At 42.2% G+C, this 23,794-nt stretch overlaps 1 protein-coding gene across 4 annotated transcripts in view; it reads left to right on the forward strand.

Moving 5' to 3' along the window:
• The first annotated feature begins 12,153 nt into the window (after positions 1 to 12,153).
• Positions 12,154 to 23,794, forward strand: part of TNIK (TRAF2 and NCK interacting kinase) — a 460,339-nt gene continuing 448,698 nt past the window's right edge. For all 4 annotated transcript variants that reach the window (XM_055125449.1, XM_004618863.2, XM_055125450.1 and 1 more), the window contains exon 1: positions 12,154 to 12,285. In XM_055125449.1, coding sequence (XP_054981424.1) covers positions 12,229 to 12,285 — 57 coding nt within the window. In that variant the 5' untranslated portion in view covers positions 12,154 to 12,228. The remainder of the gene's footprint in view (positions 12,286 to 23,794) is intronic.

Raw genomic sequence — 23,794 nt, forward strand, 5'->3', positions numbered from 1 at the left:
TTAACTTGTGCTCGCAGGCAGCCCACACGTTAAAGGAAATAAGATCCGTTGTATATTTTACAGTTTCCTTAAAGACAAAAAGCACAACCCAAGTGGATAAGTACTTAAAATGCTTGATATGCAATATGCTCTAGAAGAGGGAGCAGTGGATTGGGAGTCTGGGTAGAAACAACAATCACGTTAAAGGTAGTGCAACATTTTTTTCCCCCTTTGTTATTGCAAAAAAAACCTTCAGTACTCCAAACCCTTTCTTCTGTTAATTCTGTGACATTGAATGAGTCACAGTGTTTCTGGACCTTGATTTCCTATTCTGTAAAATGAGAAGGTTGGTTGCATTATGTTATCACTAAGTTTCCTTTCAACTTTTTAAGTCAGATAAAACCTTGTTATTTACTCAATGACTTTATGTCATTATATCTGGGCTACTCCTCCCTTCTTCCAAGTCTGACTAATTTGTGGGGTGATGCCACTTGAATATTGAGACATGAAATAAAGTAAAAATTTTATTTGGTACATGGTAGAGGAGCATGAAATCTAAAATTAAGCAGGGAACAGTGTTGTAGAAAAGTCATGTGGAAAACTGAGATAACCAACAGGGAACAAAGCACCCAGGCTTTTGACAGGCCTGGTGGTCAGAATCAATGTTCTTTCATCATTTCTATTACAGACATGTATGGAATGTTTACTGTTGCAAGACACTAGTTAAATCCTCAAAATATTGAGGGAAAAGTGAACTTAAACAACATTATTTGACCAGCATATAATTAAACTTATATCTGCTTTAGGATTTAAAGAGATTAGCAACTTCCTAAAACTGTATAAACAATTCAACTTTTATAATAAATATTGAAGGATTACAGATGCATGTTTAATTTTATACATATTTATTGTTAGGTGTTTCTCAAATAATTATTAAATAGAAAGTACTGTTTTGAAAAGGCTAGCTAAATTTTTAGTAAAAACAGTTTTTTATGTTTGGAGGAAGTTTAGTACTGGTATTTGAGATTAACTGTTCTGTTTGATTTTTAAATTTAAAAATAAGTTTAAAGCTAATCAGTAAAACTGATATAAACCTATTTAATACAAAAGAGATGTAATCACATGGCACTATTATTCTAAGAGTAACAAGATTAAACATTTTTCTTTTTACATCTATCTATCTATCTATCTATCTATCTATCTATCTATCTATCTTTCTATCTATCTACCAACCAACCAATTCTTCTGAAATAAGCAGTGAAAGTAATTTTTTTAAAAGCTGTTTGAATTCTCTTTCAATTCTAGAATTGGATTTCAGATAATTCAACCACTAGGAGACTGTTCTCGAGGCTATCTACAATACAATATATTGCATTTTAGATTTCTAAATACACACAAGACCAGTATAAAAAAAGGGTAGGAGGGAAAAGTCAGCTGAAAAAGAGTAAAGAATGTATCAAGGTACTTCAATTTCCTGGAAAAGCTTAAAGAGAATTGGGAGTAAGTTCTCCTTAAAGATTTGGAAGAGTTCACTAGTGAATCCATCTGGGCCAGGGCTTTTGTGCTTGGGGAGACTTTTTATTACCATTTCAATTTCCTTGATGGTGATAGGTCTGTTCAGGTGGTGGAGGAATGAGTGTTTGATCGTTGTGTGATTGTAACATAAACATGAAAGCTTGTAACTATCTCATAGTGATTCAATAAAATTAAAAAAAAAAGTATCAAGAGCCCAAAATGGATTTTCTGTGAAATTGAGAACATTGATGATATTAGTGAAGGCTACAAGAAAGCTAGAAGGTCAGTGGGCATAACTAGACTATGAAAAATGAGAATTATGTTTTTCCTATGTAAAACAAACAGAAAGATGTGTTTAGATGGTGATACATTTCTGACTGGATATCTGAGAGTGTCTGATCAGAGTGACAGACTGAGGTCAAGTAAAGAATGTCAAGGAATAGCAAATTATATATAAAGATGAATCTGTGCAAGCAATATTGATATCACTTAGTCATGTAATCTTAGAATATGGCTGCCTCTTAGAAATGATCAAATTTTATCATATCGCCTAGTCAAATTCTGTCAATTTATTATAGCAGATGTGAAAAGCATATATATATATATATATTTAGTATATTGGGTTTGTTTTGTTTTGTTTTAATACACTTTGAGAGCTTCTGTTTTTTAAACAAAGAAATTTGAATATACATACTATACTGAGAAGTATATGCTCATGCCATCACTTGTATCACTTGTCATCTTGTTGATCTTCGATTTGTTTGAGTGGGCGCCAGTAAAATTTCCATTCATGCTTGTTGCATGCTAGAGTAGCCCAATGGCATCTGCTTGTTCCAGGAACACAAAGAGCCTGAAACCGTTCATTCAGGGTTTTGACAAAGAAGTCTGACCATCTTGTAGGTGGGTGGCCATGTGGTCTTTTGACGTCCTGTGGAATCTACTCCGTAATAGCTTTAGTCTAGCGGTCCTCTCTAAATCGCATTACATGTCTGGTCATTATGATTTTCGATGACTTAGCAAATCAGACAGCATCCCTGATTCTTGAGGTCAGACCTTCGGATTCCTTCTCTCACTTGAGTGAAACATGATACTCCAAGCATAGCTCTTTTGATTCCTCTTTGGGATACCCTAATAGCATTCTCAACCTGTTTTTGTAGGGCCCAGGTCTCTGAGGCTTATGTTAGTACAGGAAGAATGGTGGAGTCAAAAAGATGTGCCCGGAGCCGGAGATTCTTCATCCTCTTAGCCACTTCTTCAACGCTCTTGAAGGCGTTCCACATTGCTCTCTTCCTCCTGCGCAGTTCAGGTGCCAGGTCATTTGTCATGTTAAGTTCTCGACCTAGGTACACATAACTGCTGCATTTGGAGATGTTCATTCCATTGAGAGCAAATGGCATGTCAGGCTCAAGTTCAGTTTTCATGAACATTATCTTGGTGAGATTCAGCTGCAGTCTGACCTTTCCACACTTAATGGTCAAAGTTGGCCAGCATTCATGCCACTTGGCTGATATTTTGTGTTATGAGAACGATGTCATCAGCAAAGCAGAGGTAGTATAGTTGCCGGCTGTCTATCTTCATTCCCATTCCTTCCCATTCCAATCATCACATGATGTTCTCAAGGGTGGTACTGAAGAGTTTCGGTGAAATGGTGTCACCGTGCCGAACCCTTCTCTACGTCGAAGATCACTTTTTAGAATGGTGAAATCCTGGTGGTGAATCCATAATACAGTTTGCAGAGGATCTTGATCTACTGAGTCTGAATGCTCTGTTTGTCTAGGGCTTCTATGATCCCTTCTGTCTCAACAGAATCAAAGGCCTCCTTTAAATCAAGGAGCGGCATCTTGAACTCTTGAGAAACTTCAATGAGTTTGGTCACTGTGTGGATATGGTTGATCATGCTGAATCCTTTTCAGAACCCGGCTTGCTCACATGGTTGTCCTTCGTCTAGTGTTCTGCCAATCCTATTCAGGATGACTCAAGTGAATACCTTGTAGATGACAGACAGCAGGCAGATTGGGCGATAGTTGCCGCTGTCGTGGATGTCTCCCTTCTTGTACAACAGAATGGTACTACTTTCTTCCTGCTACTGTGACAAATCGTTACTATTATGACTTAAAAACACAGAAATTTATTATTTCAGTGTTCTGCAAGCCAGAAATCTATAATCTTAATGGGTGAAAATCCAAGGATCCATAAGACATCATTTCTTTCCTAGGAAAGAATCTGTTTCCTTGTCTTCTACCTTGTAGAGGATGCAGTTATTCACTTCATTCATTTCAAAGCTGTTGGTGTGATATTTCTTTGTGCCTTTCTTCCATGTTATACCTTTCTCTAACAAACTAAGTAGCATAGAGTATAAAACTTAAAGATTATAAACAAAGATTATAAAACTTTAAGTATACTCTAGGGATTTCCAGGGAACAGAAATTCTGGGGATGTGTGGTTCATGGTTCTGTTGCCAATTGTGTGTGGGAAGATACAATTCAAAGTATAATAATACTGACCCACCTGACCCACCTGGACCTTGCAGGGGAAGTGCTTAGAGAGGTCAGAACTCATAACAACTGGTGTGAACATCTTTATGGTGCTGTATGTAACCAGGTTTCCAGTGTTGTTGTCTGTAGTTGTGGAAAAGTACTTCCAGAGAACGTAGACAATGAAGTAAAATAGTTTTCTTTAATCATCATCATCATCATCATCATCATTATCATCCCATTGGTCATCAAATTCCTCGAGCAGTCTCAGTAACATCTCCATTCGTCCTAGCCCTGAGATTTTAGAAGCTTCTCTTTACACATCCTTTCCAATAGTGCAATAAGACCCATCATTGTTACTGGTTTTGGCATATAAATATGCCACAGGGAGTTTGTGAGGCTCTCCCATGTGGGCAGGAAACTCTTGGTAGCTTGCTAGGTTCTCCCAGAGAAAGAACTAGACTAAAAGAGGTGTCGCTAAGCTTGGTGTTTTAGTCCCTGGATGTTAGCTGTTGGTGGGATTACTCAGCGCCGGGGGCAGTCCCTGGGTGTGACTACCTAGCTACTGGCAAATGGGGAATCTGGGCGGAAGAGGCCTGGTCCCGATCTGAGCAGAGATCTCAGATCTTGGAGATCTCAGCCCTGGGTCCTACACACCTGGGTTCCTCTGCCAGTTCCTTCATGCCTGAGGCTCATCCGAACATGTGGAGAGGGGCCTTGAGCATGGCTATGACTAGGCTCTGGAAGTCTTCAGCCGAGGGAGCTCTGCTGGGGTGGGGAGGGAAGCTGAGGTCTACCCCCTTCAAAGGGCACTGGGAAGACAGCCAGGCATGGGGGCAAGAGACTCTCTGCAGTTTTATTTAAAATGAAGTAAAATAGTTTGCTTTTTAGAAAACGAGCTAGGAGTGAGAAGGGCAAAGGAAATATTTTCTAGAGAGATTATGTACATTTCTCAATAGAGGAGAAAGTTCCATCAGGTAAAAGAATTACACATCTTAAGTTGGGATATGGGTGACCCCATAAAATTAAGGGGATAAGTTGTGCACCAAGAACAGAAGCATGCATCCCTATTTCTTTTGCAGACCTGATTTCATGGGGTTTTCATGGTGCTGGCTCCATACCGCATCCCTTTAACCCACAAAGGGCGTGAACTCTGTCCCAGCTGCTGACCCCACATCACATCTCTCTAACCTCTAAACCCCAAACTACTTGTATACTCATGTGTTCGTGTGAACAATTTGTTTCATATATGTCTTATATTGGGAGTAAGAGGGAGGAGCATTCCTACTTCACAAACTCTACTCTCACATGTCAGTTAACTTAAGCAGGGAACTTAAACAGGGAACTGGCTGTCAATTTGGGGGCGGGGGACATACTTAAGCAACATTGCACAATAGGAAAATGATTTGAACAGCTCATGTAGTATTATTAGCCACTGGTACTAACAACCTAACAGATCTTTTATCAAGTAATCGGGAATCTATACGTCCACCACAAATAGTCACAAAACTTGAACATGGGGAAAACTAAGAAACTCGATTTGTTTTCTCTTTAGTAGAATAAATATTTTAATAATTTAAGTTTAAGAGATGATGAAACACTTAAATTATATGTGTCTGAAAATATTTGTCACTTTTTTTTTTTTTTTTTGCTTTCTTAAGTTAGTTTTGTTAGGGCTGGAGCAGGTAGGTCACTTGCCTTGCACAGAGCCAACTTGGGTTTGATCCACAGCACCCCATATGGTCCCCTGAGCCTGCTAGTAGTGATCCCTGAGCACAGAGCCAGGAATAATCCCTGAGCACTGCTGGTTGTGACCCCCAAAATAATATCCCCAAAATGTTATTTTGTGGATTAGGGCTGGAAAAACACTAAAGTGGGTGGAGTGCAGCCCACTATTATTACTTATCTCGGTTTGCTACCCAGTACCCCTTTGTGGTCCCTCAGCCCAACCAGGGGTGATTCCTGAGTGCAGAGCCTTGAGTATGCCCTGAGCACTGCGGGGGGTGGCCCGAAGACAAAAAGCAAACAAAAAAAAATTCTAAATCAAAATATATTCCCTTAGGGTAAAGGAGATGGCTCAAAGGACGGGAGCACATGTTTACATGTGGGAAGAACTGGGTCTAACCTTTGAGTTCCTGGGGACCCCCTGAGCAATGTGTTAGGTGTTACTCTTCTCCCCCACCCCACAAAACCAAAAATACATACTGCCTTTGGAGATTTTGTTACTTTATACAGGAGCATCCATTGTTGCTGACTAGAATTAGGCTCCCTGTTAACATTAAAAAGAAAAAATTCTTTTTAGAGCTTCTGAAATTCTTTTCTGTGTTTACGGTGATACTTTGTACTTGTGCAATAAATAGAGCCTTTAGCCTCAGGACAATGGAAATGCTTTTTTGCTCTTGTTGGTGTTTATTTGAGTCTTGCCCTTCATTCATTCTTTAGAACTCCTCTTAGGTAATTATTTAAAAGTCCGGATTTATCAACTGTATTCGTTAAATTGTCATCAATTCTCTTGTCATTTCTCTTACAATGTAGCAGGTAACTGGGGCCAATTCTCGAGGTATAAATTGACTTTTAGGTTCAGTCTGTGACAGTATAGCAGAGTGATTAGAACATCACATAAGTTCAAGTGTTGTTCAAACTTTTTATGTTAAATTGAATAATAAATAATTCTTTCATTTATCTATTTATAAAATTAATATTGCCTACTTTATAGGATTATAAATATTAACTGTGCTAGCACAGTGGGTAGAGCATTTGCCTTGCACGCAACTGACCTGTGTTCAATTCCTCCATCCCTCTCAGAGAGCCCGGCAAGCTACCGAGAGTATCCTGCCTGCAAGGCAGAGCCTGGCAAGCTCCCCATGGAATATTCAATATGCCAAAAACAGTAACAGCAAGTCTCACAATGGAGACTTTACTGGTGCCCATTCAAGCTAATCGATGAACAATGGGATGACAGTGTTACAGTGTTACAACATACAATCATAAGACTAAAAGTTAGGATTACATATTTTTAATTGATGCTGGATACGTAATTACGATTTAGAGATGACCACTGGACTAGAGTCGTTACAGACTGGATTCCACAAGATGTCAAAAGAACATGTGGCCATCCACCTACGAGATGGTCAGACTTCTTCGTCAAGACCCTGAATGAACTGTTTGCGGCTCTTTGTGTTCCTGGAGCGAGCAGATGCCATTGGGCTACACTAGCTCTCGACAGGGATAAATGGAGATGTTACTGGCACCCACTCGAGCAAACTGATGAACAATGGGATAAGAATTGATACAAGTGATACACGTGAATTGATGCATTATATTATCTTCATTAATCACTTTATTTTGCAACACCTTGGATTAAACCTAGGGTTTCATATGTGTGCTACAGTTCCAGTCCTTCAATTTATGTATTTTTAAATTTCAATGTGCTCTTAATTAGTTATTTATCTGGTTTTCTTTCAAAATATTCTGATTGGTTATGAAGATAAGAGTCTGTATAATCTCTCTGAGGATAAAATATCTATTTTAAACACATTTTGCTTTGTTAACAATAACAGAGAATTTAACCCTAAATTTATTGTTTTACATTAGTACTTCTATTTTACAGTAATAGATTTCTAGGATGGACTGGCAATTGAGTTCTTTTTCTCATTTTAGTGTTAAGAGTTCTCATTTGGACTATCTTGCTTTGCTGATTGAAGTGGAAAATGCAGCAAAATAAAACAAAATTTAGAGATGAGAATGGAGTAATTTACTTCATCATATGTATACATAGACATAGAGATTTACATATATGTATATACATGTATACCTCTCTCTATATATGAATGGTACATCTTTTTCTTGTAATCTATGAGCAGGTTTTTGGGATCTTACCCTGTATCTTTGGCCCAAGCACTCATATATTCACAGAGAGTATGTAGTATATAGACCCATGTTCATAATTAATCTCATTACCTTGAATAGTTTTTTTTAAATCAATTTAGATTGTCTAAAATGACCTTAGCTGTCAATTCTTTATAAATAAATATATCATGTGTCTCTTTGATGGCAAATGCCCAGGGCCTACTTGTGTCTCACACAGAATAATGATCTATCTATCTATCTATCTATCTATCTATCTATCTATCTATCTATCTATCTATCTATCTATCTACCTATCTATCTACACACATACTGACTAATCAGTGAATCTGTGCTATTTCTTAGTCACCCACCATCATAAAGGTCCTACTGCTTCTTACTATTGCCTCTAAGTTTGGCAACAATCAAATTGCTTTCTTTATATAAGCTATGAAATCTTTGAAATTGCTGAACCACTGCTGCTCCTTTTTCACTTCTAGAAACACAATGAATGATTATTATTTTTTATATCTAGAGACTTGTGGTGATAGATGTATTCGAGTAGTCTCTTAGAAGTCCCACAGGCTGTACTACTGATTTGCACAATGATTTTAGTTGGTGCATGACTTCACATTAAATAACATTAGCAATATAATATAATGCCCTTTGAGAGGTAGTCTTTTTTTCTAAATACTTTTAAGATAGGGGAAAAAACTATTTTAGGGCCAGAGAGACAGTTTAACAGGCTAGAATGTATGTAAAGTCCAGGGTTGATCCCTGGCACCTAGTAGTCCCCCAACACCATAGGAAGTGCCACCCCATCCCTGCTGGCTCCTCCTCTCCAAGTGGCTCCTGAGAACCACTCTGTCTGGTCACCATCCCCCCTAAAAATTTCTAAACTATCCAGCAAGATATAGAGAACAACTTAATGATACTTATTCAAAACAAATCATCTCTAATAATTCCAAGCATGCAATATTATTTGCTCGAAATTTAATTAAACATCATTGCTTAGTCTCTTTTGCACCTACCCTTTCCTGTTCTCTTCTTCCTTTTTTTCACCATCCTGAAATTGATCTGTATCATTACTGCCTATGACCATGCTTTTTGTAATTCACTACGTATTTACAAAGATATCAACAGCACATTGTATTTTTCTATAGGTTCTCAAATCACATATAAATGATATAAAGTCCTTCTCTGTCACTTGCTAATTTCTCTTACCAAACCAAAAGCATATCTCAAGTTAGAAGCACAAGGCAGCAATATAGCTAGCTAGAATTTAATAATACTGCTTTGTTTTCTATTACATTTCTTTCAAGGCTTACCTTCTATCTTTAAGCAAGTGTTGCCAGTTTTCCATTTTCTTTCTTCTTTCTGGAGTTGAGAGTCGGAAGGCCCAAGACACATTCAGTTTTGTTCATGGCTCACTCCTGGCACCTGCCCTGGCAGGTCTCAGTGAACCTTCTATCTGTACCTCAGATTTATTAAAAACTGGATATCCAGGGTATCCAATCTGTCAGCAGTGTGCAATGCATGCACCGTACCCACTGAACCATGTCTCTGGCACTATGCTTTCCATTTTTACTAGTGATTATTTTCTTTAAAATTTAATGTAGGGGCTAAAGCAATAGTAGGCCTTGCACATGATCAACATGGGTTCAGTCCCTGGCCCCACTTGTGTTCCCTTGAATCTATCAGGAGTCAATTCCTGAGTGAGTGCAGAGCCAGGAGTAATCCTTGAACACCACTGTCTGTGACCCAAAAGCAAAACAAAAATAATAACATAAGAAAAAAGTGATTTAAAAATATTAAATAAATAATAATAAACTGGGCAGTACACAGACATGGAAAAACATTACAATTTGTTGAAATAACTGAAATTTTATATACATTCATCAAATTCATATTCCTTGCTGGAGCAGATAAGATTCCCTAATCTCCGTTGTGGGCTCCTCCTCAGTCTAATCGCCACCACTTTTTCAGTCAGAGTTTCTCTTCTCTACCATCTAGAACAATCTGGGTTGTTTGGAATCTGTCCTGTAACGGAGTCAGCATCAACTTCCACAAGCCTCTCCCATCATCCTCTCAGGCTCCGAGGAAGCCCTCTTCCATTTAGTGCCCATCACCGGCTGAATTTACGGTTTTCTAATGTGATTTTAAACCCAGGGGTAGTACTTAATGCCAGTATTACAGAGTATTATGAATGCCAAAAAGAAATGATGTTTGTAGTAAAAGCTGAGGTACAGATAGAAGGCTCATTGTGAAAAACAACAACAACAACAACAACATTAGTTTTATTTTTCATACATTGAGTTTTACAAAGCTCCCTTCCTATATCTAAATCTCTGATTTTAAATTGTTTTATTTCAACATTGATGCAATACATTATCTATTAGATTAAGGGAAAAATAAATTCGACGTTGGGAAATGGGGGGTTTTATGTTGAGATAGCTGCACATTACTACATCTATTGAAATTACTTGTAGGAAACGAGAGATCTAATGCAGCATTCTTAGTGTAATATATTTGAAGGTTTGATGTTTTATTGGCAAAAGCTCCTAAACAACTGTTGTGAACATTGAGAAGTCGGAACTATCTTCAAGTTTCACAATTACAACGCACCTAAATAAATATAATAATATTAACAAAAACAACGCAGGTCATACGGAAAACTTAAAAGGGGGGGGTACTTCTTATGTCTCCAGTGGAGATGGACTAATTTCATTCATTCATTCATTCATTCATTCATTCATTCATTCATTCATTCATTCATTCCTGAGTCTTACTCTGTATCTGATTGTCACACTACACAATTAAAACAAAAACAAACAAAAAAAGACTGCACTTGATCATAAGTAAATGCTCTTAGTTTAGGTGCAAATAACTCAAAGCACTGCTGGACACGTTCCAAGACTTCCTTTAGTTGGTGGGTTATGCAAGGCCAAGGTCAGAGAAGAAAGGCTTGGGTAGACGGGTTGGGGGTGTTGGTTTAGGAAAGCGACTTTACACTCTTCGTTAGAGAAATGTCATTTTTTTTTTTTAACTCAGTAACGTTCAGCATGCCAAGGAGATGGCGGGTGGAGCGCAATCGCCATCACGCTGTGCATCTTGCGTGTTAGGTTTAACCCGCCTGCCAAACTTTCCATCAATCTGGGTAGGTCAACCAACAGCAAAGCTGCCCGAAAGGGAAATGCTGGACTCTGAGCCGGCTGGTGCTGCCTTTCAGAACGTTAGCGTTGGAAATACTCAGAGGCTCTCAAGCGACTGCACCCAAAGATCAAGCTTCTTTGAATTCGGTCGTTTCCGTTGGGAACTGCGGCACCGGCAGGTCCTGGGTGTGGCGAAGCCAGTCGGGAGTTCTTAGATCTCCTTAGCCTTTCCGCCTCGGTCACACCTGCCCTGCTCCCAAGCGCTGAGTGACCGGCGAGATGAGTGACGCCAGCGCCACTATCCCGCCCGGGGCCTCTAGCGGGTTCCACCCGGCGGCTGCTGCAAACGGGCGCAGCGCTGAGCTCGGCTCTCCGTGCGGGTGCGCTTCTCCCCATTCGTCCCGCGGCTGGAGGCGGATCCCCGTCCCTGCACAAGTCCTTATATGCACCGGGGCGCCTTACTCCGGCCTCGCAAATAACCGGGCAGGGAGGAGGTCGCTCGCTCCCACTTCCCACCGCCGCCTTTTCTGGATTTTATGTTAAGTTTTTGCAGCATTTGCACCCCGTCGCGACGCCCCCAGAGGAGACTGGAGGGCCCTTTGACTGCAGCTCATGAACTGGACCCCCCCAATTAAAGCTCCCTGGTGCCCGTGAGAAGCACGGCCGGGTGCAAGAACAGAGCTTCGGATCCGGGGCCGATCCGTCGGCAGGAGGCTGGCGGCGAGGGTGCGGGGCCCTCCGGGGCGCGCTGGTGCAGAGGCAGCGGGTCAGGAAGCGCGGCCTCTCCCGGGCCCAGACCACGCCTCCTCCGCCTCGGCCCCCCGCCCCCCGCCGTTACTCCTCCCAGGAAGCGGTGATCGACAGTTCGGTGTGGCTCTCCACCCCCACCCCCCAGCTGAGTGGAGGAGTTGATGTGTCTCATTATAACAGCCAAGGCAGCCGCCATCCACGCACCCGCAAAGAAGCATGTCCCATTTAAATACACCCACGCAGCCCCAGCGCCCTTAGCCGAGCGGGGCGCGCAGCCCACACGCGCCGCGGCCGGGGAGCCGAGACCCGCGCAGGCTGCGCTCCGGGACCCCGCGGACCCCGCGCCCAGCACCGGGACCCGACGCCGCGCGGCCGGGGTGGGCGGGGGAGGCTGCGCCCGGGCCTCAGGCTCCGCACCCGCATGAGGACGCCCGCGAAATAGACCAAGGTGGAATTTCCAAGGGGAGAAGCTGCCGGTGGTTTTGGTCCCTGTCTTCGGCGAAGAAGGCGACATGGCGAGCGACTCCCCGGCTCGCAGCCTGGATGAAATCGACCTCTCGGCTCTGAGGGTGAGCAGAACAGGTTTTCTCGTTTTTTCATCCCCGTCCCCACTGGTTTGGGGCCGGGGTGGGGGGGCGGGGGGGATGGAATCGGCGTGTCGACTCGGGCTGGGGGCTGGGAAGCAGAGGCGGGGTCAGGCGATGCCGAGGGACCTGGATTTCTTTGATTCGGGGCTTGCCGGGGGACTCTGGGCTAAGCCCCACGGCAGGACTGCGCGGTACGTGCCCTCCTTTGCTTGGTGCCCAGGTTCCCACGAGAGCGCGTGGAGCGTATGCCTGTTTCACCTTAGACCGATGTAAGAGCATTAAAATGAAAGAGCTCTGTGTGTGTGTGTGTGTGTGTGTGTGTGTGTGTGTGCGCGCGCGCGCGCACGCGCGCGTGTTTCTGTGTGTACACAAACCCTGGGCAGTCGTCTCCTGCCAAGGCGCGAGACCCAACTGTCCTTTCTGAAATATATATATATATATATATATATATATATATATATAATAAAATAACAACCCGGTGCAAAGATGCACTGGCTCCCCCACGTTTGCAGCTACCTGCAAGATGACATTGTGAGCCTGGCGGCCCCTCCAACGCGAACCTGCCGCTCCAAGGGGGCAGCTATCGCTATGCTGCTCTTGCAGATGGCAACTGCCTCCCCTCCCCCTCTTCTTTCCCCTGCCTTGAGCGCCCCGACACTCTCCCGACGCTCTCTTAAATGCCAGTCTGCCACTCACCTTTATTTATGGGTCTAACTCAGCCCTGTCAGTGCTTTCTGACTTTGTGGCTGTGACATTTCAGTTTTATGGCTGAACTTAAGCAGGTGAAAGGATGTGTTCCGTTTCTCCCTAGTCAGATAGGAACTCCCCGGATTGTGTGTGTGTGTGTGTGTGTGTGTGTGTGTTTTCCCTGTGTTTGTGGCCAGTCCTTTGTAGAGCACCTCCCTCCCCCACCCTCGACACCCCCCCCCCCATGATTTGCGTTTACCTTCACGTGAATCGCCATAGACGCCGTTTCATTGTATTGACCAAGATATCACTAATATAGAATCCATTTTGCTGTTGTTTTGAGATCAGAATAGCAGGAATCCCAGTGCAGCCTCGACGCCTCCCCACCCCCACCCCGAGCCCCACACACACTCCTTCGGGGAAGAGGGCAGAGCTTTCTTGCCATTTTAATTAGATGCTGTCTGCCGGGAAGGGGATGAGGGCTGGGAGTGGGGGCGGCAGCCCGGGTAGGAGAAGGATTGCCCCCCAATTTTCAAGGCTTCAGCCTCGGAACCCCATCCTTCCCAAAGGGAAGAAAAAAAGAAGACTGGCAACTACATGTACTTGCGGCTTGCAGAGTCCGGGAGAGCAAATTGCTGGTGGAGATGCACACTGAGACTCAAGACACGTAGGATGGCAAAGCTTAGAAGTTCACACGCCCTCCCGAGGAATACATTGTTAGGCTGAGGGGAAATTTTGTCGCTGTTTACCTGGATCTTCAGTACTTCTGCCGACGTTGCCTTCCTCAGCCTGTGATTTTAATGAGCAAAGTGGTACTTTTTCGTTAGCTGTCTCTAGCCACTCTTCCTTGCCTTTCCCCTTATTCTTAGTCCTTCATCGGAGAGGTGAGGTTTCTGCCAGGCAAGGCGGTCAGGGAGCTGAGAAGGAAGAGAGATGCCGTTTGAAAAGACGCTTCTGGTAGTTGGGCGGCAAAAGCTCATTCATACATGATTACAGTAAACTGTCTATTTCCCAGTGCGGAAATGCCACATTCAGGGCACCTGGGGGTGAGGGTGGGTTACTGGGTGGGTGCTCTGATCAAGTCGCTGGCTTCTTGCTTCGCAGACTGTGCATTTGTCCTACTTTCAACGCTGGGAGTTGCTGCCAGAGGGTTAATCAGGTGGATAGATGGCCTGGACTTCAGGGTAGAGGAAAGTGGCAAAGGGGCGGGGAAGGAGCCTGAACAATGGGCTTATGATCTCCCTGAGCCCCAATCTCCCACAAGCTCTTCTAATGGAAAGCCTGCTGATGGGGTCTTAAATCAGCAGTGTCTCTTGGGTTTTTTCTTTTTTTCCTCCTTGGGGAAAATTTTCTCAGAGACCCAGAGCAGAGTCTGCAGGTCTGAAAGTGTAAAGGTTAAGGTGAATGCCTGGGGTGTGATTCACATGTGGGAGCTCTGTGCTCCAGAGATCTGTAATTCTGCAAAGATATCTTTGTAATATCCAGAGAAATTGCTTTTCCTGGGCTGGACTTTGTATTTTGGCCTTCAGGAGGTGTGTAAAGAGGGAGGGCCACAAGTGAGGCTAGGAAAACAAGGGCTAGGTTATTGCTGCTCTCAGGTCTTAAAGGCAGATTCAGATATGATCGCATCCCCCTCCGTGGGGTCTGCCACCTGTCTTGTGGTAGCTGAGGTGTGAGACAAAAGGCCTTTTAGGTTACTTCACAAATCCTGTGGCCGAGCATCTCCATCTCAGTCTCCCCAAATTGGGAGAGGAAGGCGCTCACTGATGAGAGGTCTCATCTGTCCCAAGCCTTTGGGAAAACCTGCCTGCTGAGAGCCTCCTGGGGAATGCCTGACCCCTGAAATGCAGCCAAGGTCAGTCACTTCTAGGAGAATTTGCTGCAGTTTTACCAATCCCTTGCTGTTTCGGTGGCTCTTTAATGTACACAATCAATGCTCTTTTTGTGGACCCTGTGCTCAATGCATTAAAAGGAGATCCTGTCTGGAGAAGCCTTTATTCTTCTCACTTTGGGGCTTATTGTTCTCAGTCAGTGATCCCAAACTGGACCCTGTCTGAATTTTCCCCAAATAGCAACAATGCATAATTTAAACCAGAGCAACCAGTGACAGTCATTTAAATTATGCAAGATTTGTAGGTTTTCCAAAGTGAACTAAAACCCGGATCTTCTTTGGTTACAAAAGATCTGAATCCAGTTGTATTGGTCCAGATTTTTGAGAGCTTTGAATAGGAACTAAGTCTTGGGGGAGGGGAATGATTTCATAAATTGGGAGCTGGGAGGAAATTTCAGAACACTTACCCACTCCTTTCATTTAATACCTGGGAAGCTGAAGCCCTGAGAAGTGAAATGTGTTGCTCAAGGTCACACAGCACCCTTCTGTGTGTGTGTATGTGTGTGTGTGTGTGTGTGTGTGTGTGAGAGAGAGAGAGAGAGAGAGAGAGAGAGAGAGAGATACAGACAGACAGACAGACAGACAGACAGGGGAGAGGGAGAGAGGGGAAGAGAGACAGAGAAGAAATAATAGTTGGGGAGAGAATCTCAGTTTCCTGACTCTCCATTCAATACTCTTTTAGCAAAGTCACATTGTGTCTGAATCAGAAATCAATAATAAATTTACTACCCTGAGCATAAAAAAAAAGGCAGAGAAATAATTTCACTAGGGCCATGGAATGTAACTGTGGAAGCTCCTACTATGTGAATCCATGGGATTTTTAAGCATCTTTGGAAGTCATCTTATCCAAGCCCTGTCAATTCCTTTTTGTAGAGAAATGACTGAATCATGGACAGATGATTATTATGTGCTGTGACCTCTCTCTGTAACCCATCTGCACTTGAATATGTCCTAAGGGACCAAGCTAGGCATACAGATTCTTCAAGTATTTTTGCATGTGAGGGTCATAGAGCTTCAAGTGTGGTTTTGTATAATCCATATGGAAGCAATATATGCATAGTATTATGACTATAAACTATCCATGTGGGTGTGTGAAAAGTGTATGTACATACACAGACTGCAGAAAACAATCTACTCACTCAAACCCGGGACTTAAATCATTTTTCCTTCAAGATTTCACCATATTAAATGACATTAATCTTACCATCAGTGCTTTATTATATACGAGGTGATATCAGCTCCAGAAAGCTTTTTGGTGATTAGCATATATCTAAATCCGAGCACCTTGGCTGTCCTTAGCTTGGTCCACAGGGTAATGCCAAGACGGCTACTGCTGACTTCATACTCTGTTTCTGCCAGGACTCACACTCACTTTACTATTTGAGCAAATGAGATGACCTCTGCTTGTCCTTCTCTCCTACCCTTACTCCCTTTTAGACCTAGCTGTTTCTTCCCAGATTTAGAAATGACCTCTTTTGGAAGACAGCCCTCCTGCTACACTTTTGTGGTGTGGACTTTCTTTGTCCCTTCTTGCTGAATTGTGAGCTCCTTGAAGCCAGAGGCCACATGTTGTTTATTTTTGAGTCTACAGTCCCAGTGCTTTAAATAAATAAATAAAAGCATACAAATATAAGTGACTGGATGTAAGGGTCTGATCAGTGGGTTCTCTGCCCATGTCTCACTAGATCTGTAATTTCATTTAATCATAATTTACTTAAAATGGGGGTGATCTCAACAGATTGCCTTCTATCTATGCTGGTTTCAAAAATTAAATCAAGTATGGCTGGTAATGCTTTGAAAGTTGTAAAATACTATGCTAATATATTCTTCCAAGATTAAAAGGAATTTTATGGGAAACTTGAATTTGTTAATGTTTGATGCCAATAATTGTGTCTAGCAGAAAATAATGCTAGGAGAAAGATAAAAGTTCTTGCCTCCATTCTTTAGTACCTTTCCTTTTAAGATGCCAATGTGATCTTCTGTGTTTCTCTAAAGACCTGGGTTGAACTTGGCATCTATCTCAGCATTTATTACACAAAGGTGGCTCACTCCAGATGTAACCAGTGTCAAGGATCTTCATTGTTCACCAAAACTTTTCCATTTTTGGGGGTCTCTCTCTATATATCTCTCTTTCTTTCTCTCTCTTTATCTCTCTGTTTTTCTCTCAAGGGTTAAGCTTTCAAATGTATACATGTTTATTAAATCTGTGCCATTTCAAATCCATGTGTGGGGAAATGGGGAGGAATTTGATACCTATAATGATAGAATATATGTTTAGCATTGAAGGCCTCTGGCCAGAGACCTCAGGGTGCTTAAAAAAATCTGAAACACTTTAAATCATTTCTCCAGAACACTTAATTAAACTGAGTCTTAAATAAGACTTCAATCAATTGCAAGTATTGATAAGATAGCAGTAGCACTGTAGACTGTCATCCCGTTGTTCATTGATTTGCTTGACTGGGCACCAGTAATGTCTCCGTTGTGAGACTGTTACTGTTTTTGGCATATTGAGTACACCACGGGTAGCTTGCCAGGCTCTGCCATGTGGGTGGGATACTCTTGGTAGCTTGCCGGACTCTCCAAGAGGGATGGAGGAATTGAACAGGGTCGGCCGCATGTAAGGTGCTATGCTCTGTGCTGTTACTCCAGTACTAAGATAGCAGTATCTTTTCAAAATTATTATTATTATTATTATTATATTTTGGTTTGGGGGCTATACCTGACTATGCTTGGGAATTACTCCTGGCTCTGAGCAAAGGAATCACTCACAGCAGTATTCATGAGCTGAGCTGAATAAAAATGTGGTGCTAGGGATCAAACCCAGGTCAGCTGCATATAAGGCAAACACCTAACCCGCTGTACTAGTTCTCCAGCTACAGATAACAGTATTTTAAAATTATAATAGCATTGTAGTTTTAGAATTAGGTACACTTGTTGTTTTTTCAGAGATATAAATAAATGTTTTCTTGTTGATGACATTGACTTATAATAAAAGTAAGGTGTAGTGACAGTTATCTGATGAACATCAGAGAAATATGCATAATCATTTTCCATATTCACTATTGCTCTGCTCTTTGTACAGAGCCAATATAAGTCATGATTTGGTATTGGCATAATTATCTACTTAAGAGATCACGAAATAATTTTGTTGAAAGAATACCAGCACTTGTCTTTCAAAGGAAGTATCACCGTCCACCTTCGGCTCCCGTCCCTTATCTGTAACGCTCTTTGAAATTTAGTTTTGAGGCTTGCTGGTTGGTTCTTTTCTCTTTCCGAGTCTCTGCACAGAACTTGATCTTCTGTGTCCTTGGAGTTGCAATACCTTCCCAATACGGTGGTTTTGAAGTCCACTCAGCATTATGCTACTCGGATGGAACTATGGCTGCCAGACACAGCTGAGCACAGCCAATCTGTGCATCTGTTTTTCTGGTATAATTTGGGTAAACTTGTGCCTTGAAAGATGCTTTCATGTCAAATTGGGCCTTCCTTTTCTATGGAGGAAGGAACTCTCTGCGAACAAGGTCTGAACTGAATTCCAAGAAAATCTGGCTGATATTTTTTGAATGAAATGTTATTCTGCATATATAAATATAAGATTTCTAGTGGAGAAAGAGAGGGAGGACTTAAATAGAAAACGTTGGATGAATTCTGCTCATAATTTCTTCCATTCTGGTTGGAGCTTATTTTTCCCTAGGGAAAAATTATTCTCTATCCGCTTTTTATATGCCCAGCCTCTCTCTCTTGTTGTCTGCAGGTTATGTGAGAAAGGTCTCAAAACTCTTCATATTTTATCTCTTAGAAACCCTTGTTTGCTGTTATCTCAGGATGCTTCATCTCTCTTTAATCGTGCAGTTGCTAGGATTTCTCTTTCCTCAGTAGCCCCCAGGACAAAGCCCCCTTGTCCTAGCTAGGCTCTCTTTTATCGGGCAGTAGTGATAGTTTTCTGGAAGCCCAGTTTCACTTTGGGTGTTTTTTCTTCAGGATCTCCCCTGACTCTTCATAGGCCACAGATAAAGACTTAAGTCTCCAGGCCAACTCTTAGCTTTCATCCTACTGGGCCTTTCACTGAGCACTGAGGTCTTGGGCCCTCTGCTACATTCCTGAAGCAAGCAGGGAGGAATTTCCTTCTTCCTGTATATGTTGCTTCAGAGGGCAGCCTACTTCATTCTCCTTTTCTGGACCCACTGCCTGCACTAAGCCCTAGAAAACTACAATTCCCACAAAATTGGCTCCAATTCTCTCAATGAGAAGTGTCTCTCCCCGTGAGAAGTGATTTCACTCTTCTTTTCGGACATTCAGAACTTACTCTCTTTGCATCAGCTACTTTAACTGTAAGCTTCAGGAAAACACCACTTGATCTCAGGCAGGAATCCCCCTAACCGTGGCCTCTTAGGCTCTCGGCCCACAAAATACTGACCTTGAATGGGAGCAAAGACTAATGAATTGCTAAATGTTTATGCAATTTTTCTTATCCTCATTATTAATGCAACACTCAATCACTGTCACTGTCACTGTCATTCTGTTGCCCATCAATTTGCTCAAGCGGGCACCAGTAATGTCTTCATTGTGAGACTTTGTTGTTACTGTTTTTGGCATATCGAATACGCCATGGGTAGCTTGCCAGGCTCTGCCCTGTGGGCAAGAGACTCTTGGTAGCTTGCCAGACTCTCCGAGAGGGGCGGAGGAATCAAACCCGTGTCGGCTGCGTGCAAGACAAACGTCCTACCTGCTGTGCTATCATTCCAGCCCAACATTAATCAGTGCAAAAAAAAAGGGGGGGGAAAGTAAAAATAGTTTCCAAATCATCTGAAATATTTTTCTTGGGGCAGGTGTACACGATGTTGTATTCAGGGTTTATTCCTGGTTCTGCATTCAAGGATCACTTCTGGCTTGCTGTAGCAGCAAAGGGGCATGTAGAGTGCTAGGAATTGAACCTGGGTCATCTAGTGCAAGATAAGCACTTACCCTCTGTACTATCTCTCCAGCCCCTCGTGCGAATTCTTTTTTTTTTTTTTTTTTGCTTTTTGGGTCACACCCAGCGATGCTCAGGGGTTACTCCTGGCTTTGCACTCAGGAATTACTCCTGGCGGTGCTTGGAGGACCATATGGGATGCCGGGGATCGAACCCAGGTCGGCCGCGTGCAAGGCAAACGCCCTACCCGCTGTGCTATCGCTCTGGCCCCACCTCGTGCAAATTCTTGACTGCCAGTGATTGCCACGTAGAAATTTTGATATTTTGATATATGGCATTGTGGCTTTTAGTCTGCACTAAACTATTTTTTAAACTTAGTAATAAACCTTTTTGCATACTACTGATGTTTTTCTGTGGCATCATTAAAAACACTTTATTATGGAGAATTTTATAGTTAATCTAAAATATTGTGAATATTGTGATGCTCAAAATTGCTAGTTGGAATGTAAAATGGTATAGGAACTTTGTAAAACAGGCTCACAGTTCCTCAGATGTTAAATACAGAGTTACTATGTTACTCAGAAATTCTACTTCTAGAGAACATATGAATATACATACACACTCCCCAACGGTTAGGTGTTTATGCTATTATTATTCATAGTAGTTAGAAATCAGGAGTAATCTAAATAATCCTTAAATTATGAATGATATCAAATGTAGTTTATTTATACAATGAAATATTCTTTGACTATGAAAAGAAGTGGTGATACATACTACAACATAAATGAACATTATGCTAAATGAAAGCAGCCAGACATCAAAGGTCACATGTTATATGATTCCACTAATATGCATTATCCAGAGTAGTTGCATCCATGGAGATTGTGGTTGCAGGTCCTGGGCTGGGGAAGCAAGGTATGAATGGTTGCTGGTACCCTAAAGTTAGTGGTGATGATTCTTCAATATTTAGGACACTACACTTCCTTAAATACTTCAAGAGAGTGATTTTTATGAAATGTAAATAAAAGCTCAACAAAATGGCTATTAAAAATGTAGATAGAAGGCTGGAGTGATAGCACAGCGCGTAGGGCATTTGCCTTGCATGCGACAAGGGTTCGATTCCCAGCATCCCATATGGTCCCCCGAGCATCGCCAGGAGTAATTCCTGAATGCATGAACCAGGAGTAATCCCTGTGCAATGCTGGGTGTGATCCAAAAAGAAAAAAAAAACCCAAAAATGTAGATAGAAGTTGTACCTGCAGGGCGAGTGCACCAACAGCCTGATGGTGTCTTCAGGCTTCCTGATACCCCAGAATTGACACTGTGCCTATGGCCAGACCCCAACAACTTGGGACCAAGTTTGCCAAGAAACTAAATAGCCAAAAGTTAGGTATATAGGAGAAACCCCCACAAACCACCTCTGACTCAGCTATACTAGCTCATTTATTGGCCTTATTTCAGAGACCCATAGATAAATCTCGAAAGAGATCAAAAGCCAAAGTTAATTTTGGACCCGCACATGGCTAAACAGAGTGGGGTAAATCATAGATGGGTGGGTTGACCTGGTGGCTCACCCACGCAGTGTCCCCAGCAGCCGCTTGCTTCCACAATCCAAAATCCCTGCCATATCCCCGGCCTGACTCCACCGTCTCAGGATGGAGTCACTAAAATATAATCTGCTGAAAATTCTGTTATGTGTGTTTTATGACTGAAATCTCCAGGCTTTTTCAGAATTGGGGTGGGCTACCTCTCCCCCACTTCCTAATATACATGGAAGCACTGGCAGTCACCCCCACAAACCAACTCCAGCACCACCCTGTAAGCTCTACTCCTGGCCTAGCTTCAGAAACCCCTAAATAAATCTCAAAAGAGATCAAAAGCCACAGAAAAGCTTAGACCCTTGAATGGCTGAACAGACCTGTGTAAATTGGAGGGGGTGAGTTGACCTGTGCCTGCTCAAGCAGAGCCCCTGGCAGCCATTTGCTTTCATAATCCAAAATCACCGCCATACCCCCAGCCTGACTCCACCGTCTCAGGATGGACCTAGATATAATCTGCTAAAAATTTTGTAATGTGGATCTTAGCACACCAACAGCCCTGACCCAGAGACAGAGCAGTGAGTCTCAGAAGACACTACAGTGCCAGAGATCTCTCCGGGCTTCATACCAAGCCACTTTCACCAGGGCACCCCAGATGGAGCAGGTCCAGTCTCTCCGCCTATTCCAGATGGAATCCCGGTGACCAAGAGCTTCCACAAGCAGGGCCCAGGTATATGGGTTCCAGGACTGAATCTCCAGGCCTCATGGCAGCAGAGGACCTGGGCTTCCCTCCCTGGGTCCCTGCCCACCCAGAAGACTGGCTGTCATGCCCACAATTTGCCTCCAGGTGCCATATTAGCAGCATCAACAGCCCTGACCCAGAGACTCCTAACTGAATCCCAAAATGGGTTAGTGCCATACAGAGATGTCTCTGGAATTAAACCATTTGCAATCTAGAAATTTACATTTACAATTGTGGCCATACGAGCTCAAAATGATATTCAAAATGAGCAATGGAAAATAAATTATCTAGCGTCTGCCCCTGGCAGGTAGGCTTGAACCTTGGTGGGAAATTTTGAGCAAAACATAATGACCAAAATGAGAGAGAAAGAGAGTATTGAGGAAATTGTCTGCCATACAGGCAGGGTGAGGACTGGTATGTGAGTGGTGGAAAATGTGCACTGGTGGAGGGATAGGTGTTCCATCATTGTATGGCTGAATCCCAAAGATGAAAGCTTTATAACTCTATCTCACGATGATACAATTTTTAAAAAAGTAATGTGGAGTTAATGCCCAATTCAATCAGCTTAATCAATGGCTAAACAAATAACAGTGCTTCTACATTATTTTAAAAAACGTAGATAGAAGAGTAAAATGAGCCCCTACCATATTAATTACCTACACGTGACCAATCTTGCTTTCACCTACATCCTCATCTCCTTTTCCCCCTATACTATTATAATGAAGCATCTTATCTTTTTCTAAATATTTTGATACACATTCATAATATAAATTCAAATTTGACAGTACTGGAGGCTACTCTCAGTTCTGTGTTTGGGGGTTGCTCCTGGCAATGTTTGAAGACCAGGAAAGCTAAGGGTCATAAACAAGCCTCCTGTATGCAATACATGTATTTAGCCCACCGAGCTATCTTTCTGGCCCTCTAAAACATACTTTTAAAGTGTATAACTACAATATTATTAATCATGCCTACAAAATTACTGTGGTTTTAAAATTTCTGCAGAATTTCAGTGTTCAAATATCTAAGCATGTATTTTAATGACTGAGTCAAATATCTACCCATATGTTTTAATGTTTTTAGCATTTTGTGGGGGCTAAATCACACCATTAATTTATGTTTGGATTGTGGACCACACAGAATATTTAACTGATTCCTATTTATGAAGTTTTAAGTCAAATCATTTAAAATCATTTGCAAATAGCACATCAAGGTCTTTGTATACACTTTTTCCTTAGAAGAACTTGTAAGTTATAATGAACATGCATTAGTGATCTCTAATTTTGTAGAAATTTGTCAAATTCTCTATAAGTTCCTGTGAGATGAGTATGTATCATTTGTAGGTGAACATCTGAGTCTTAAAAAAGCTACTAAATTACCAAAAACCGTAGAGCTTTTAGTGGCCAAGCTCATGGCTGACTTGTCTGAAAGCCACTCTCCAAAGTGACTCGTGGTCATAAGCTGACTTATAGACATTGCCTAAACATTGGAGTTATTTATTCCATGTTTTATTTTGGAGAGTTTATGGATTTTCCAGATCCTTAATTTTGAGGCACAGAACCTCTGATGAACATAATGGTGTTTTAGAGTTATTTGTGGTTATCTCTTGCTTGTGGATTTTCGTTGTAAATATGTGATTTTCATCTATGGTTATATTAATTGTACATGTTTTTGCCTAAACATCTGTCACTGTCACTGTCATCTCACTTCTCATTGAGTTGCTC

This window comes from Sorex araneus, chromosome 2 (genome assembly GCF_027595985.1).
Source record: "Sorex araneus isolate mSorAra2 chromosome 2, mSorAra2.pri, whole genome shotgun sequence".
Taxonomy (NCBI): Eukaryota; Metazoa; Chordata; class Mammalia; order Eulipotyphla; family Soricidae; genus Sorex; species Sorex araneus.